General features: G+C 39.7%; 1 protein-coding gene across 3 annotated transcripts in view; it reads right to left on the bottom strand.

Annotated features, from left to right (window-relative positions):
- The window catches only part of ABHD5 (abhydrolase domain containing 5, lysophosphatidic acid acyltransferase), a 49,930-nt gene extending 34,463 nt beyond the window's left edge, over positions 1–15,467 (bottom strand). For 2 of the 3 annotated variants that reach the window (XM_068557503.1, XM_068557504.1), the window contains exons 1-4: positions 15,301–15,467; positions 14,859–15,004; positions 12,865–12,934; positions 9,584–9,634 (exon numbers count right to left, since the gene is read on the bottom strand). In XM_068557503.1, the coding sequence (XP_068413604.1) occupies positions 9,584–9,634; positions 12,865–12,934; positions 14,859–15,004; positions 15,301–15,347 (314 nt within the window). In that variant the 5' untranslated portion in view covers positions 15,348–15,467. The remainder of the gene's footprint in view (positions 1–9,583; positions 9,635–12,864; positions 12,935–14,858; positions 15,005–15,300) is intronic. The other variant, XM_068557505.1, reaches the window with a different exon arrangement.
- Between the last annotated feature and the right edge of the window lie 994 nt (positions 15,468–16,461).

The following is a 16,461-nucleotide window of genomic DNA, read 5'->3' as shown; positions in this document are numbered from 1 at the left end:
ACACATTAGACCAGATGGACTTAATTAGTATTTATAGGACATTCCACCCCAAAACAATAAAATACACTTTCTTCTCAAGTGCTCATGGAACATTCTCCAGGATAGATCATATGTTGGGTCACAAATCAAGCCTTGGTAAATTTAAGAAAACTGAAATCATATCAAGTATATTTTCCAACCACAATGCTATGAGACTAGATATTATGGGAAAAAAACTGTAAAAAATAAAAACACATGGAGGTTAAACAATATGTTACTAAATAACCAAGAGATCACTGAAGAAATCAGAGGAAATCAAAAAATACCTAGAAACAAATGACAACAAGAACATGACGACTCAAAACCTATGGGATGCAGCAAAAGCAATTCTATGAGGCAAGTTTATGCAACACAATCCTACCTCAAAAAACAAGAAAAATCTCAAATAAACAACCTAACCTTACACCTAAAGCAATCAGAGAAGGAAGAACAAAAAAACCCCAAAGTTAACAGAAGGAAGGAAATCATAAAGATCAAATCAGAAATAAATGAAAAAGAAATGAAGAAAACAATAGCAAAGATCAATAAAACTAAAAGCTGGTTCTTTGAGAAGATAAACAAAATTGATAAACCATTAGCCAGACTCATAAAGAAAAAAAGGGAAAGACTCAAATCAACAGAATTAGTAATGAAATAGGAGAAGTAACAATTGACACTGCAGAAATAAAGGAACATGAGATTACTACAAGCAACTAATGCCAATAAAATGGACAACCTGGAAAAAATGGACAAATTCTTAGAAAAGCACAACCTTCCGAGACTAAACCAGGAAGAAATAGAAAATATGAACAGACCAATCACAAGCACTGAAATTGAAACTGTGATTAAAAATCTTCCAAAAAACAAAAGCCCAGGACCAGATGGTTTCACGGGTGAATTCTATCAAACTTTTAGAGAAGAGCTAACACCCATCCTTCTCAAACTCTTCCAAAACAGAGCAGAGGGAGGAACACTCCCAAACTCATTCTACAAGGCCATCATCACTCTGATGGCAAAACCAGACAAAGATGTCACAAAAAAAGAAAACTACAGGCCAATAACACTGATGAACACAGATGCAAAAATCCTCAACAAAATACTAGCAAACAGAATCCAACAGCACATTAAAAGGATCATACACCATGATCAAGTGGCGTTTATCCCAGGAATGCAAGGACTCTTCAATATATGCAAATCAATCAATGTGGTACACCATATTAACAAACTGAAGGATAAAAACCATATGATCACCTCAATAGATGCAGAAAAAGCTTTCAACAAAATCCAACACCCATGTATGATAAAAACTGTCCAGAAAGTAGGCACAGACGGAACCTACCTCAACATAATAAAGCCCATATATGACAAACCCACAGCCAACATCGTTCTCAATGGTGAAAAACTGAAACCATTTCCTCTAAGATCAGGAACAAGACAAGGGTGCCCACTCTCATCAGTACTATTCAACATAGTTTTCAAAGTTTTACCCACAGCAATCAGAGAAGAAAAAGAAATAAAAGAAATCCAAACTGGAAAAGAAGAAGCAAAACTGTCACTGTTTGCAGATGACATGATACTATACATAGTAAATCTTAAAGACGCCACTACAAAACTACTAGAGCTAATCAATGAATTTGGTAAAGTTGCAGGATACAAAATTAATGCACAGAAATCCCTGGCATTCCTATACACTAACAATGAAAGATCAGAAAGAGAAATTAAGGAAACTATCCCATTCACCACTGTAACAAAAAGAACAAAATACCCCAAAATAAACCTACCTAAGGAGGTAAAAGACCTGTATGCAGAAAATTATAAGACACTGATGAAAGAAATTAAAGATGATACAAATAGATGGAGAGATATACCATGGACTTGGATTGGAAGAATCAACATTGTGAAAATGACTACACTACCCAAAGCAATCTACAGATTCAATGCAATCCCTATCAAACTACCAATGGCATTCTGTACAGAACTAGAACAAAAAATTTTACAATTTGTATGGAAACACAAACGACCCTGAATAGCCAAAGCAATCTTGAGAAAGAAAAACGGAGTTGGAGGAATCAGGCTCTCTGACTTCAGACTATACTACAAAGCTACAGTAATCAAGACAGTATAGTACTGGCACAAAAACAGAAATATAGATCAATGGAACAGGATAGAAAGCCCAGAGATAAACCCACACACATATGGTCACCTTATCTTTGATAAAGGTGGCAAGAATATACAATGGAGAAAAGACAGCCTCTTCAATAAGTGGTGCTGGGAAAACTGGATAGCTACATGTAAAAGAATGAAATTAGAAACTTCCTAACACCATACACAAAAATAAACTCAAAATGGATTAAAGACCTAAATGTAAGGCCAGACACCATAAAACTCTTAGAGGAAAACATAGGAAGAACACTTTATGACATATATCACAGCACGATCCTTTTTGACCCACCTCCTAGAGAAATGGAAATAAAAACAAAAATAAATAAACGGGACCTAATGAAACTTAAAAGCTTCTACACAGCAAGGGAAACCATAAACAAGACGAAAAGACAACCCTCAGAATGGGAGAAAATATTTGCAAACGAAGCAACTGACAAAGGATTAATCTCCAAAATATACAAGCAGCTCATGCAGCTCAATGTTAAAAAAACAAACACCCCAATCCAAAAATGGGCAGAAGACCTAAATAGACATTTCCCCAAAAAAGATACACAGATTGCCAACAAACACATGAAAAGATGCTCAACATCACAAATCATTAGAGAAATGCAAATCAAAACCACAGTGAGGTATCACACCAGTCAGAATAGCCATCATCAAAAAATCTACAAACAATAAATACTGGAGAGGGTGTGGAGAAAAGGGAACCCTCTTGCACTGTTGGTGGGAATGTAAATTGATACAGCCACTATGGAGAACAGTATGGAGGTTCCTTAAAAAACTAAAAATAGAACTACCATATGACCCAGCAATCTCACTACTGGGCATGTACCCTGAGAAAACCATAATTCAAAAAGAGACATATACCACAATGTTCACTGCAGCACTATTTACAATAGCCAGGACATGGAAGCAACCTAAGTATCCACTGACAGAAGAATGGATAAAGAAGATGTGGCACATATATACAGTGGAATATTACTCAGCCATAAAAAGAAACGAAATTGAGTTATTTGTAGTGAGGTGGATGGACCCAGAGTCTGTCATACAGAGTGAAGTAAGTTAGAAAGATAAAAACAAATACCGTATGCTAACACATATATATGGAATCTTAAAAAAACAGTTCTGATGAACCTAGGGGCAGGACAGGAATAAAGACACAGACGTAGACAATGGACTTGAGGACACGGGGAGGGGGAAGGGTAAGCTGGGACAAAGTGAGAGAGTGGCATGGACATATATACACTATCAAATGTAAAATAGATAGCTGGTGGGAAGCAGCCTCATAGCACAGGGAGATCAGCTCAGTGCTTTGTGACCACCTAGAGGGGTGGGATGGGGAGGGTGGGAGGGAGACGCAAGAGGGAGGGCATGCATGGATATATGTATACATATAGCTGATTCACTTTGTAATACAACAGAAACTAACACAACATTGTAAAGTAATTATACTCCAATAAAGATGTTTAAAAAAATCATATGATCACCTCAATAGATACAGAAAAGGCATTTGACAAAATTCATCATCCATTTATGATAAAAAAAAAAAAGTCTCAACAAAGTTGGTACAGAGGGAACATATTTCAACATAACAAAGACCATATATGACAAGCCCACAGCCAACATCACAGTTAATGGCGAAAACCTGAAAGCGTTTCCTCTAAGATTAGGAGGAAGGCAAGGATGCCCAGTATTGCCACTTCTATTCAACATAGTATTAGAAGTCATAGCCAGCACAATTAGGCAAGAAAAAGAAATAAAAGACATCCAAATTGGAAAAGAAGAACTGCCACTATTTGCAGATGACATGGTGTAATGTATAAGAAACAATAAAGACTCCACCAAAAAATAGAAATAAAAAACTGTTAGAACTAATAAATAAGTTCAGTAAAGTTGCAGGATACAAAAATCAATATACAGAAATCTGTTACATTTCTATACACTAATAATGAAGTATCAGAAAGAGAAATTAAGAAAACAATCCCATTTACAAGTGCATCAATAAGAATAAAATAACTAGGAATAAAGTTAACTAAGGAGGTTAAAAGTCCTGTACACTGAAAACTGTAAAGACACTGATGAAGGAAATGGAAGAAGACACAAAGAAATGGTAAGATATTTCATGCTCGTGGATTGTTAGAATATTGTGAAAATGTCCATATTACCCAAAGCAATCTACAGATTCAATGCAAACCCTATCAAAATTCCAATGCCATTTCTTCACAGGAATAGAACAATTCTAAAATTTGTATGGTACCACAAAAGACCCCAAATAGCCAAAGCAGTCTTAAGGAAGAAGAACAAACCTGGAGGATTAACACTCTCTGATTTCAAACTATATTACAAAGCTATAGCAATTGAAATAGTAATGGTGCTGGCATAAAAACACAAACACAGATCAAGGCAACAGAACAAAGAGCTCAGAAATAAACCCACACATATATAAGTTAACTTATAACAAAGGAGCCAAGACTATTCAATGGGGAAAGGATGGTCTCTTTCATCAACAGTGCTGGGAAAACTGGAGAGCAACATGAAAAAGAATGAAACTCAACCACTATCTTGTATCATACACTCAAGATGGATTATAGACTTGAATCTAAGACCTGAAAGCATAAAACTCCTAGAAGAAAACAGTAAGCTACTTGAAAATGGTCTTGAGGATATTTTGAATCTGACACCAAATGGAAAGACAGCAAAAGCAAAAATAAATAAGTGGGACTACATCAAACTAAAAAGCTTCTACACAGCAAAGGAAACCATCAACAAAATAAAAAGGCAACCTACTGAATGGGAGGGAGTATTTGCAAATCATAAATTTGATGAGAGGTTAATATCCAAAATATATGGGCTTCCCTGGTGGCGCAGTGGTTAAGAATCTGCCTGCCAATGCAGGGGACGTGGGTTCGAGCCCTGGTCTGGGAAGATCCCACATGCTGCAGAGCAACTAAGCCCGTGCGCCACAACTACTGAGCCTGTGCTCTAGAGCCTGCGGGCCACAACTACTGAGCCAGCGTGCCACAACTACTGAAGCCCGCGCGCCTAGAGCCTGTGCTCCGCAAAAAGAGAAGCCACAGCAACGAGAAGCCTGCACACCGCAACAAAGAGTAGTCCCTGTTCTCCACAATTAGAGAAAGCCTGCGTGCAGCAACGAAGACCCAATGCAGCCAAAAATAAATTAATTAAAAAAATATATATATATGTAAAGAATTCATACAACTCAACAGCAAAAAAACAGTCCAATTAAAAAATGGGCAGAGGATTTGAATAGACTTTTTGCCAAAGACGACATACAGATGGCCAACACACATGAAAAGATGCTCAACATCAGTAACATCAGGGAAATGTAAATTAAAACCACAATGAAATATTCCCTTACACTGGTTAGAATGGCTATTACCAAAAAGATGAGAAATAACAAGTGTTAGAGAGGATATGGAGAAAAGGGAACCCCTGCACACTGTTGCTGGTGGAAATGTATAATGGTGCAGTCATTATAGAAAACAGTATGAAGGTTCCTCAAAAAATAAAACTACCATAGGATCCAGCAATTCCACTTCTGGGTATGTATCTGAAGAAAACAAAAAAAGTAACTTGAAAAGATATATGCACCCCCATGTTCACTGAAGTATTATTTACAATGGCCAAGATATGGAAAAAACACCTAAGTGTCCATCAACAAATAAATGGATAAAGAAAATGTGTATAATACACAAAATATATACATAATGGAATAGTATTCAACCATAAAAAAGAATGAAATATTACCATTTGCACAACATGGATGAACCTAGAGGGTATTATGCTAAGTGAAATAAGCAGAGAAAGACAAATTCGTATGATCTCACTTGTGTGGAATCTTTCAACAACAACAATAAACTCAGAGATAAAACAAACTGGTGGTTGCCAGAGGTAGAAAATGGGTAAAATGGGTGAAGGGGGTCAAAAGGTAAGAACTTCCAGTTATAAAAAAAGTAAGCCATGCGGATGTAATGTACAGCATGGTGACTATAGTTGATACTGTACTGCAGATTTGAAAGTTGCTAAGAGAGTTAATCTAGAAAGTTCTCATCACAGGAAAAAAAATTCTGTAACTATGCATGGTTAACTAGACTTACTGGAATGATCATTTTGCAATATATAAAAATATCAAATTATATTATACCCCTGAAACAAATATATGGTATATGTCAATTATGCCTCAATAATAAAAAAAGAATGATAGAAGATCCGTAATAGCCTACATTATAATAAGGCTCTAGTCTAATGTTCTCCGCTGCCAGTTTCAAATCTTCTGAATTAACAGGAGATAAGACCTCTAGGCATCTCTGACAAATGTTACCTGTAACTTATTATCAAGGTATCAAGATAATAGAAAACATTACTACTATTAGTTTATTATAAATATATAAACTATTTACAAAGTATCAAGGAAAAACAACTCAAGTCTTCAGCAATGAAATTTTCAATTTATTCCACAATTTTTTCAATTGTTTAACAGGCAACTAAAAGGAAAGAATCTCATGATCTTTGGAGCTTAAAATAAAAAAAGTCCTTGACAACACAGTCATCAATATCTATGTTCGGCCACAAATATATGAACTAGTACCAACAGGAAGTTACTTACAACTCAAATCTCACCAATTTTTTTCAACAAATATCCCTCAAATAATAGCACAGTTCTTGGCCAAAGAGAATCAGAGGTCAATACAACAAATAAAAGTGAAATGAACTATAACCTACTACTGTTCCCACTTACATCACAGACATGTTGGGGCAGAGAAAATACAAATGCAATCTTTATTTCAGTCTTCAAAAAAAATAATAGTAAGATAAAATTCAGTCTCTGAATACCTACTATGCACAAGGCACTAGAGTTTAAAATGTGATGTATCAGCTGGTAATACAGGAATCATGCCTACCTCCACCTATTTACCACTCATCACAAAACCAACTTTCAAAGGATAGGATTGTCTTGTCTATGCATTTTGCCTCCTAGTGATGGGCTTAACTCAAAGAGAAGGGGCAAAACAATGTTTTTATGTTTGCAAGGCTACTGTATTACATTAAAAATTCGGGCTCTTCAACCACAAGAGGCACCAATACTCTCCAAGTTTTTACAGCAGCTTTTTCTTCAAAGTAGATAATTTTTTTTTTAAAGTGGAGCTTTTCTAAAGTATATTTAAACTGAAAACTCTACATTTAACAAAACATAGTAAAGTATTTTATTTTCACTGTTAACGGAACTGTAAAGATATCTCTCTCCCCTAAGCCACGATAACGTTTCTATCTAATCGGTTTTTGCCTTAACCAGATGACAATGTTTTATATAAACTGCCTTTACTTCTTTCTTAGAGTTATTCTACAGGATTGAGTGTTAGCACATAGTAGGTTCAAAGGAACATTTTTAAAGAGTGGAAAGCAAGGGTCTATCTCTTCCACCCTTTAGTTTATCACCCTTTGTTCACTGAGTTCCCACACCTTAGCTTGCAACCTCTATTGCTTCAACCCCCTGAAACAGCGGTCCCCAACCTTTTTGGCACCAGGGACCAGTTTCGTGGAAGACAATTTTTCCACGGACCGGGTGGTGGGGGGCGGTTCAGGCGATAATGTGAGCAATGAGGAGCGGCAGATGAAGCTTCGCTCACTGGTCCACCGCTCACCTCCTGCTGTGTGGTACCAGTCCGCAGCCCGGGTGTTGGGGACCCCTGCTCTAAAACACCCATCATCCAACCTCACTTCCTGTCTTTGGGGTAAATTGACCTCATCTTCAAAGAAACCCTCTGCCTCTTCCACAAAATCTCCTATGCCGTTCAGTGTTGTTCTGCATTTCTAGGTTTAGTGTGTGGAAGACTGGAACTAAGGACATGAGATTGGAAATAAGGACACAGACTGAAGTTCGTCAGATATCCAGCCATGCTTCTGAGGTCACAAAAACCAAAGTAAAAATTAAATTTACCATGGCCATAATACAGTGAACAAGATACAGGGCTGCCTCCTCAGAACTTTGGAAAATACACAGAAAAGCAAAAATTAACTTCTCTTATTTAAGCAGATAAACAATAAACACCATCATACACTGCTGAGGCCCTAACTTCAAAAGAGAAGAAAAGTGTCAATCGCAATATAAGCCATTCACTACAGGAACTATATCTATCTATGGCATCAGGAAGGCTTATCAATGTGCACCAAAAGGTTTTCTACACTGTCCATCTGTTGAGAACTGACCTCATTAGGAAGGCTGACGATCCAAGCCCTAAAGCATCTTAATCAAAAAACTAAATAATCTTGCTTTACAACCTGTAACAGATATAAGGAATCTTTTTAGTGAGCAGACTTCTGAGTAAGAAAAGCTTTATTTAAAACACTACACTAAAGGTGGCAACTGTAAGGAAAGCCAAACAGGATGTGCTTAGCATATTAACAGAGTTTATTAACTTAAGAATGTGATTTTAAGTATCCCGAGTTTGAGAGGTAAAACTGAATTTTTTTCCCCTTTTTTTTAAATTAATTAATTTATTTTTGGCTGTGCTGGGTCTTTGTTGCTGTGCGCAGGCTTTCTCTAGTTGCGGCGAGCGGGGGCTACTCTTTGTTGCGATGCACTGGCTTCTCATTGCGGTGGCTTCTCTTGTTGCGGAGCACGGGCTCTAGGCGCATGGGCTTCAGTAGTTGTGGCTCTAGGTGCACGGGCTTCAGCAGTTGTGGCTTGCGGGCTCTAGAGCACAGGCTCAGTAGTTGTGGCGCACGGGCTTAGCTACTCCGCGGCATGTGGGATCTTTCCGGACCAGGGATCGAACCCGTGTCCCCTGCATTGGCAGGCGGATTCTTAACCACTGCGCCACCAGGGAAGTCCTCCCTTAACTCTCTATGCAATCTTTTGTAAAAAAAAATATCATTAACATTGTGCTTGTATCCTAGGACATCAACATGTAAATTGGCTAGTAATTCCTGTTTTGTTCTCTAAGGCATTTGACTATCTATAGTATTACTAAATCTGATTTGCACAATCTGTAAATATTGTGAAACAGTGAAAGAGGTTTCAAAGTATTCTGAAGAAAATATACAGAAGTCTGGTCAATTTCCACACACTCTTGGCCACTTAAATAACATTTCTAATTAGGTTATAAGTAAAGAGGATTTCATTATATTACAATTTTGTTTAAAATGGCCTCCATCCCTATACTGGTACTGTCAAGAGAGAAAAACTATGTTTATTACTGCTCTCTATAAGCTATTCTAAGCACTCTACGCACAGTAGTCTACCTCATTTAGAGAAACTATGAGGTTTTGATTTTATTATAAATATCCAAATTTATTAGACATATGAATATACACATTCCTCTGAAATAATTCCTCAACCAATGAATGACTGAAAACTTCCAAGCTGAAAATGATAACACACTTGGGCAAATAAAGACCTTCTTTCCTGGGAAATGACTTCTTAAATCCTATCCTGGAAAAGAGGAAGAAAAAAAAAAAAATAAAGTATGTCTCACACAATCATAGTTTAAGTGACGAACATGCCATTTTATTTTAAATAAATAATACTAGTGATTCAAATTATCATAACCATTAGACCAATGACAACACAGGCCCTCTAGTATATTTTAACACATTAATTAGCATTCTTTTAACTATTTTTCATTTCTAACCTGTAACTTTTACTTTTTTTACTATTTTTTTTTCTATTTTTTAAGAAATTTTTATACAACTTTTAAACATTACTGTCCTAACCTGTGACTTTTAAAGACCTAGAGTTGGAGAATTGGTGTTTTAGACATAGCCATGTGATGGTAATATTTTCCCCCAATTGTTTCCTACCTTCTCGCACACAGTAAACAAGCCATTCTAGAATCAGACACATCATCATCCAACATACATAATTAGAGAAACTACATGTGTACTTTTAGATTTACATTGTTTAATAAATCCAAGTGACATTTTGTGTTAATTCCAAAATAAGTTCATCCACTAGATAAAGAAAATAAAAACTAAAAATTCTAAGTCTCAAACTGAATAATAAGTTTTAATAAAATCATCTTTCTATACAATTTTTTTTTTATGATTCATGATCAGGAGTGAGAGATTACAGAATTGTGAAATCAGACTAAAAATCTAACTAAACAATGTTTCTGAATGGCTATTATAAATAATACAGACTTTAGGGACTCATTCAGAGACACATTTGATTCTGAAATGTATTATTCAGTGTTGTTTTTACTAAGTGTACCATCCATGGGACTTAACAATCTTTTGTTAAGTTCTTTGTCACAGGAATGAAATCTGCATTTGCTGGTCTGTAATTGGCATTTTGGAGAACAGGCAAAACAGTGAAGCATGGTTCCCTGTTGGTTCATCCAAGGTCAAGGAAAAGAATCATATTCCCAACCCCTCCAATATAATTTAAGTTCACGATCCTAATGGCTCAAACTCATCCTAGTCAAGTTCAAACTTTGAATTTCTTATGAATATATCTATTGATGTCCTCTGGATACTTTAGGATTAAAAAATTTAAATCACAAACTGCAAAATGAATAATCAAGTACTAGGTTTTTGATCTTAATATTTGTGTCAGCCTAAGTTTACAATAGTTGAACTGTTTAATTCTTAAAAATGTATTTAAGCTTTCTATTTGTAATGCCCCTTTAGGTTCTATCAGACATTTGAATAAGACAAAAGCTTTGTCCTCAATGAGCTGACAAAACAAATATAGAAAAACTATACTACAAGACATGGTGGAGATGCCATGAAGAAAGTTTTGGAAAATACCATGGACCTTCAGAGAAGGGAGATCACAATCTATTTTGGGTCAGAGAAAACAACTTGAACCAAGTCATGGGGAAATGGGAAGTGAGCAAGAAACATGTTTAGGAAACAACGAAAGACACAGCTTGACTAGAGCCCAGTGCACAGGGAGGAAATAAGACTTCAAAGACAGGAGCCATGCTGCCTGTAAAGGGCTCTGAAGTCAGGCTGAGGACATATAATAAAGCCACTGTGTGTGGCTGTGCTACAAGCAAGACTGTGCCTCTTGGGGGTGTGAAAGTAACTAATAAATTACACTGAAAGCATAGGGACAGAACATATTACTAAAGCCTGCAATAAATCAGAAAAGGGAGTAACGGGGATCTGAACCAGGTGGCCCCCAGGTGACAGTGGGAATGGAAAGGTGATGTTTCACTTAAAATCTACTGGACGTGGTAAAGGAGTTGGTATTTGGAGCAATAAAGGCAGGGGAGGGGGAGTGGGAAGCCAGTGCCACAGTTCTTAATCTGGATGACCAGAAGAAACTAAATACCTAAGTGCCCTAACAAAAATAGGAAGTCAAGGGGAAGAACTGAGCTTTTTGTATTGTTAGTTCAAGGGAAGGCGGTGCAAATGAGATTCTGGTCTGGACTTGTTACATTTAAGTAATCAGTTGCAAACATTTGGCACACAATTAGAAACATCACTAGAGTACTGAAGAAGGCTCCATCCTGAGGAGATTTCAGCCCTCTCCACAGACAGGATAGTTAAAAGGAGTGTGAGTAAACAAGGCAAAAATGAAAACATAGATGGAGACAGATTGGAGAATGACTCCATTTAGAGAATGGGGGGGGGGGGGACAAATAAAACTAACTACGGATCTCAGGTAAGACAAGAAGCAAAATGTCGGAAGATGGCTCTTATCAGACATTCTAGTGAATGTCTGATAAGAGTCTCAAAAGGGAGTAGCTATCTTTAGCATCAAACAGTAAAAAGGACCCAAGAAAGATAAGTATTGAGAAAAATAAAAGCCCACTGGGATGTGACACTGAGAAGTTCCGTGATGTTTAAGAAGTCAGGAGGTAAGGATTTGGAAAGGGGAGATGGCAACAGAGAGGAGTCACTGATCTTAGAAGTCTTTTAAAAGATAGGAGAGTGGACTTCTCTATCTTACTTCCAAGACAAAGAAATACAGTAAAACTCTAATGAAATCCAGTAGTGCAAACCCACTGGAGGGGAAAAAAAAATCCCTTATTTATTACTATTTGATGATTTCCATGGTGTAAGTACCACCACCATGACTGATTTCAAGATGCCAATGGTTGGCAAAATTCCTGAAAATTTAGTAATAACTCTGGACCACCACTGCAAACTGCTACTCTGTGGTCTACTCTGCAACTCAGCAATTCCGTGACAGCCTTCCTCTAAACTCAACTGATACTTAATTATTCTCTGGGACAACCTTGCAGCAATTCACAGAAGTCTACCCAACTCTTGTTACATATTGCTTTCTCAACTGTATTACAACTGAAAAGGATTAGATGTTGAAAGCCAAATGGCTCCCAGGCATGCCTGTCTTCACAAACAAGGAAACAACAAGAATCATATACACCAAAAAGCCTTCAGATGACCTTTTTTATAATTGTTTCCTTTGTTAATGTCATCGCCCCATATAAATCTGAGACGTCTTGAGAATAGGGAACTTGATTCAAAGACTTCAGTTTTCCCACAATCCACTTGGCTCTTGGGAATCAATAGTTCTACTGTTGATTAACCAATTAAAAAAATTTTTAAAGTGAGCTCTGTATCAATGAAGGATTAAATAACGAAGTATCAGTGGAATAAGCAAAAGAAACATGAACCAAACATCCTAGTAGGCCCAATCGCGGTGAGAGGCAGCAGAGATATGGGAAAGCTCCTTAGACTAAATCCAGATACCTAGGGGCCTCCAATCCATCCCTGCTACTTGCTGGTGGGGAGCTAGCAGCAGTCCCAGTTGCAGTTCCACCTGAAAAATGGAAACAGTAATATCTAGCACACAGGGTCGACCTTAAGGTTTAATATGAACACATTAGGGAACACCCAGCAGTAACAGGTACTTGCTTGGTACAGTTCACAATGCCATACCAGTTTGTACACTGGACATTGCTCAAGTGTACCGCCAAGAGCACCAAGGAGGCCCACCTCTAACAAGGGACTGCGGCTGGTTAGCTGCTAAGGATAGTTTGTAGTCTGTCCCCAGTGACCTCCTGCTATCACCCAAAACCACAAATTCCTTTCACCGTTGTGCCCTGGACTCCCAAGTCCCACAACAACATGGAGGCCAAAGAGTCCTCCTAAAAGCAATCTGAGAGCCAAAAATGTTGTGACAAAAGAGACGGTAACAAGTTAACAGCTTCCGACTTGTATTCACACGGCCTGCAGCATCTTACCTCAACAAGGAAGTTCATCAACAAACCAAAATAATGGACCTATTCATCATATAAACATAACTCAAGGGAAGAACCTAGTTTCTAATATTTCACAACTTTTCCCCTCTGTCATCTTTCCAAATACCCCTGTCTATCATGATACTTTATATTCCCTTCTGTCATTTAGGTTATGTTTCATATGCTAATTTCTCCCGACATCTGAAAAAGAATTGTTGTCAAAATATTAAACATATATGGGGGGTAGCATAGAAGTTTATTTACTTTCCAATCTGAATGACTGGCCTTGAGAAATACGGCAATAATGTTCATAGCAATTTAATTTTTCCACTAATTAACTGCTATTCATCTACTGCCAAGTGCATGAAGTTACATATAGAAAAGAATAATAAAAACATAGTATATCTGTATATCAAAAAGCTTCCCATTAGAACCCTCCTACACTGTTGATGGGAATGTAAATTGGTGCAGCCACTATGGAAAACAGTATGGAGATTGCTTTAAAAGCTAAAAATAGAGCTACCATATGACCCAGCAATCCCACTCCTGGGCATATATCCAGAAAAGATGAAAACTCGAATTTGAAATGATACATGCACCCCGACGTTCACAGCAGCACTATTTACAAGTGCTGGAAGACACGGAAGCAACCTAAATGTCCATCAACAGATGAATGGGTAAAGAAATGTGGTATATATATACATTGTGTACAACTATCACATGATGCCACTTACACGTGGAATCCTAAAAAAAATGATACAAATGAACTTATTTACAAAACAGAAACAGATTCAGACACAGAAGACAAACTTATTACCAAAAGGGAAGGGAGGAGGGATAAATTAGGAGTTTGGGATTACCAGATACACACCACTATATATAAAATAGATAAACAACAGGACCTACTGTATGGCACAAGGAACTATACTCAATATCTTGTAATAACCTATAATGGAAAAAATCCGAAAAGAATATATATATATATATGCACTGACTGAATTACTTTGCTGTACACCTGAAACTAACACAACATAGTAAATCAACTGCACTTCAATAAAATAAAAATTTTTTAAAAAAAGCTTCCCATTAGACATCTGTTCCCCCACTTCCATAAAGTTTCCTACACATATGTGTCTTCTGAGAAGCAAACGCACACATCTCTCCAGTAACGCCAGAACACTTGGAAGCAAAGGAAGATCTCCATTTGAGAGATTGACTCTGAACTTGCTACCCATATCGTGTTAATTTTCTTTCTATAAAATATCTGTAAATTAAACGTTTTCTGAAAGCTCAAGCCACAGACTCACTCCCCCAGGCCCTTTCCCCCATTCTGGGCTCCTCCTTTCCCCGACACCCCCATCCCTCCCGCGGCTTCTGGGGTGAACCTGGGCTCGCCATCCAACACTGTCTCGAGGAAGCGCCGCCCCTTCCTCAGCCTCCCGAGACGCTCGGCCGGGTGGCACTTTCGTTCCCGCCCCGGGCTGGACCGAGCACAGCGCGTACCTGAGGTCCGAAGCCGCGCTCGGAAGTGGACAGAGTGACTCAGCCGTTTCCCGTGACTCGAGTCAGGTGCAGGGACGCCGGTCAGCACTCGCGGGCCGCGCTGGGGCAGGGCTGGGGTCCGCAGCCGTCTCTGCCCGGAAGGAGACCTCAGCGGACGACCAGCCCGGACTGAGTGCCGGGTCAGCCCCGCCGCCCGCCCCGCCGAGCCGCTGACACGACCCCGCGGCGGCCCCTCCGCGCGGGGATCAAGCGGCCTCCCGGCGCTGCGTGGGTCACACTCAGACCCGAAGGGCGCCCGCCGAGGGCAGAGCGAGGCCAGGGCTTCTCCTCCCGGCGCCGCGCGGATTCGCGCCGGGGCCGGACGACAGAGCCGCCGGGCGAGTTAAAGAGTCCTCGGCGCTGCCCGCGCGCCCGAGCCTGACGCAGCCCCCGCCGCACTTACTTCTCATTAGCGTCCGCACAGTCCACCTCCACCTCCTCTGCCGCCATGGCCACCGTCGCCGCTCGAGCTTCCGGCCGCACTTCCAAGCCGGCTGACACGCCGACTGGGAGGTCGGGACCTGCCGCCGCCCTTAAGGCCTCCGCCCGCGTAGGCGTCGGCCGCCCCCTCGCGTGACCGGGCGCTGCGGCCGCGCCTGCGCGTGCCGGGCCATCCTGCCCCCACCACCATCCACCAGTCACGCATGCGTCCTCCCCTCCGATGCGCTCGGGTGAGGGCGCTAGGCGGGGCAGTCAACTTGGAGGAACCGGTGAGATTCCCCCGGCCGAGTTAGGTGGTAACTAACTTCAGTAATGACCGTATTAATGCATCGTCCGCTGATACTGATTGTCAGATGCTGGGCACTGGACAGGCACCTAGCAGTTCCCTGGGGAATGAGGCGCCGCGACCTTGCCCTGAAAGAGCCCATCTAGTATTCGAGAGATGCTGCAATAGCGAATGGAAATGCTGTAATGGAGGAGCTGTGTGGCCTGCCGCCGGCCCTTCCTCGCAGGTGGGTGGCCTAGGGGAGAGGGCGACTCACAGGACCCTTTAGTCAGTTGATATTCACTGATGTGCGGGACACTACTCCAGACCCTGGAGTTACTGTAGTGACCAAAACCAGCAACTCCCATCCACCCCGCGCTGTGTACACACGGGAGGAGAGTTAAAGAGTCAGCGTTTAGGTACTTAGAGTTCTTGAGAGGACATCACTAATGTAAATATAAACATTTCTTGACCTGTTTTCAAGTCTTTTAACCGTCAGATACTACCTGCTTTTTGTATTTATATCACTTCCTGCCATTCATCCATTTGTATTTACGGTTTGCCTACTATGTCCCCACTCTGTTCTAGGCGCTTAGAAACAATGGATTGAAGTAGGGCTCGCTCCTTTACGGAGCCTACGCTAATATATTATCCTTTATTTTAGATGCAGTTCATCCCTCTCCTTCCCTAACTCTCCTCCCTCTCTGCAGCCTCTTTTTCTCTCCTCTGATTCCCCGCTAACCCAGACAGTTTCTATCACTCATCTGACACTCAAGATTCTCAGCTTTGTCTAGTTGTTGGGGCTTTTCAATGGACATTAATCAGTATTCTTCCAACTACACTGGAAGTTCCTTGAGG

The sequence above is a fragment of the Eschrichtius robustus genome, chromosome 12 (assembly GCF_028021215.1).
Source record: "Eschrichtius robustus isolate mEscRob2 chromosome 12, mEscRob2.pri, whole genome shotgun sequence".
NCBI lineage: Eukaryota > Metazoa > Chordata > Mammalia > Artiodactyla > Eschrichtiidae > Eschrichtius > Eschrichtius robustus.
Note: the sequence above shows the minus strand (reverse complement) of the source record. Positions and strands in the feature narration are given on the sequence as shown.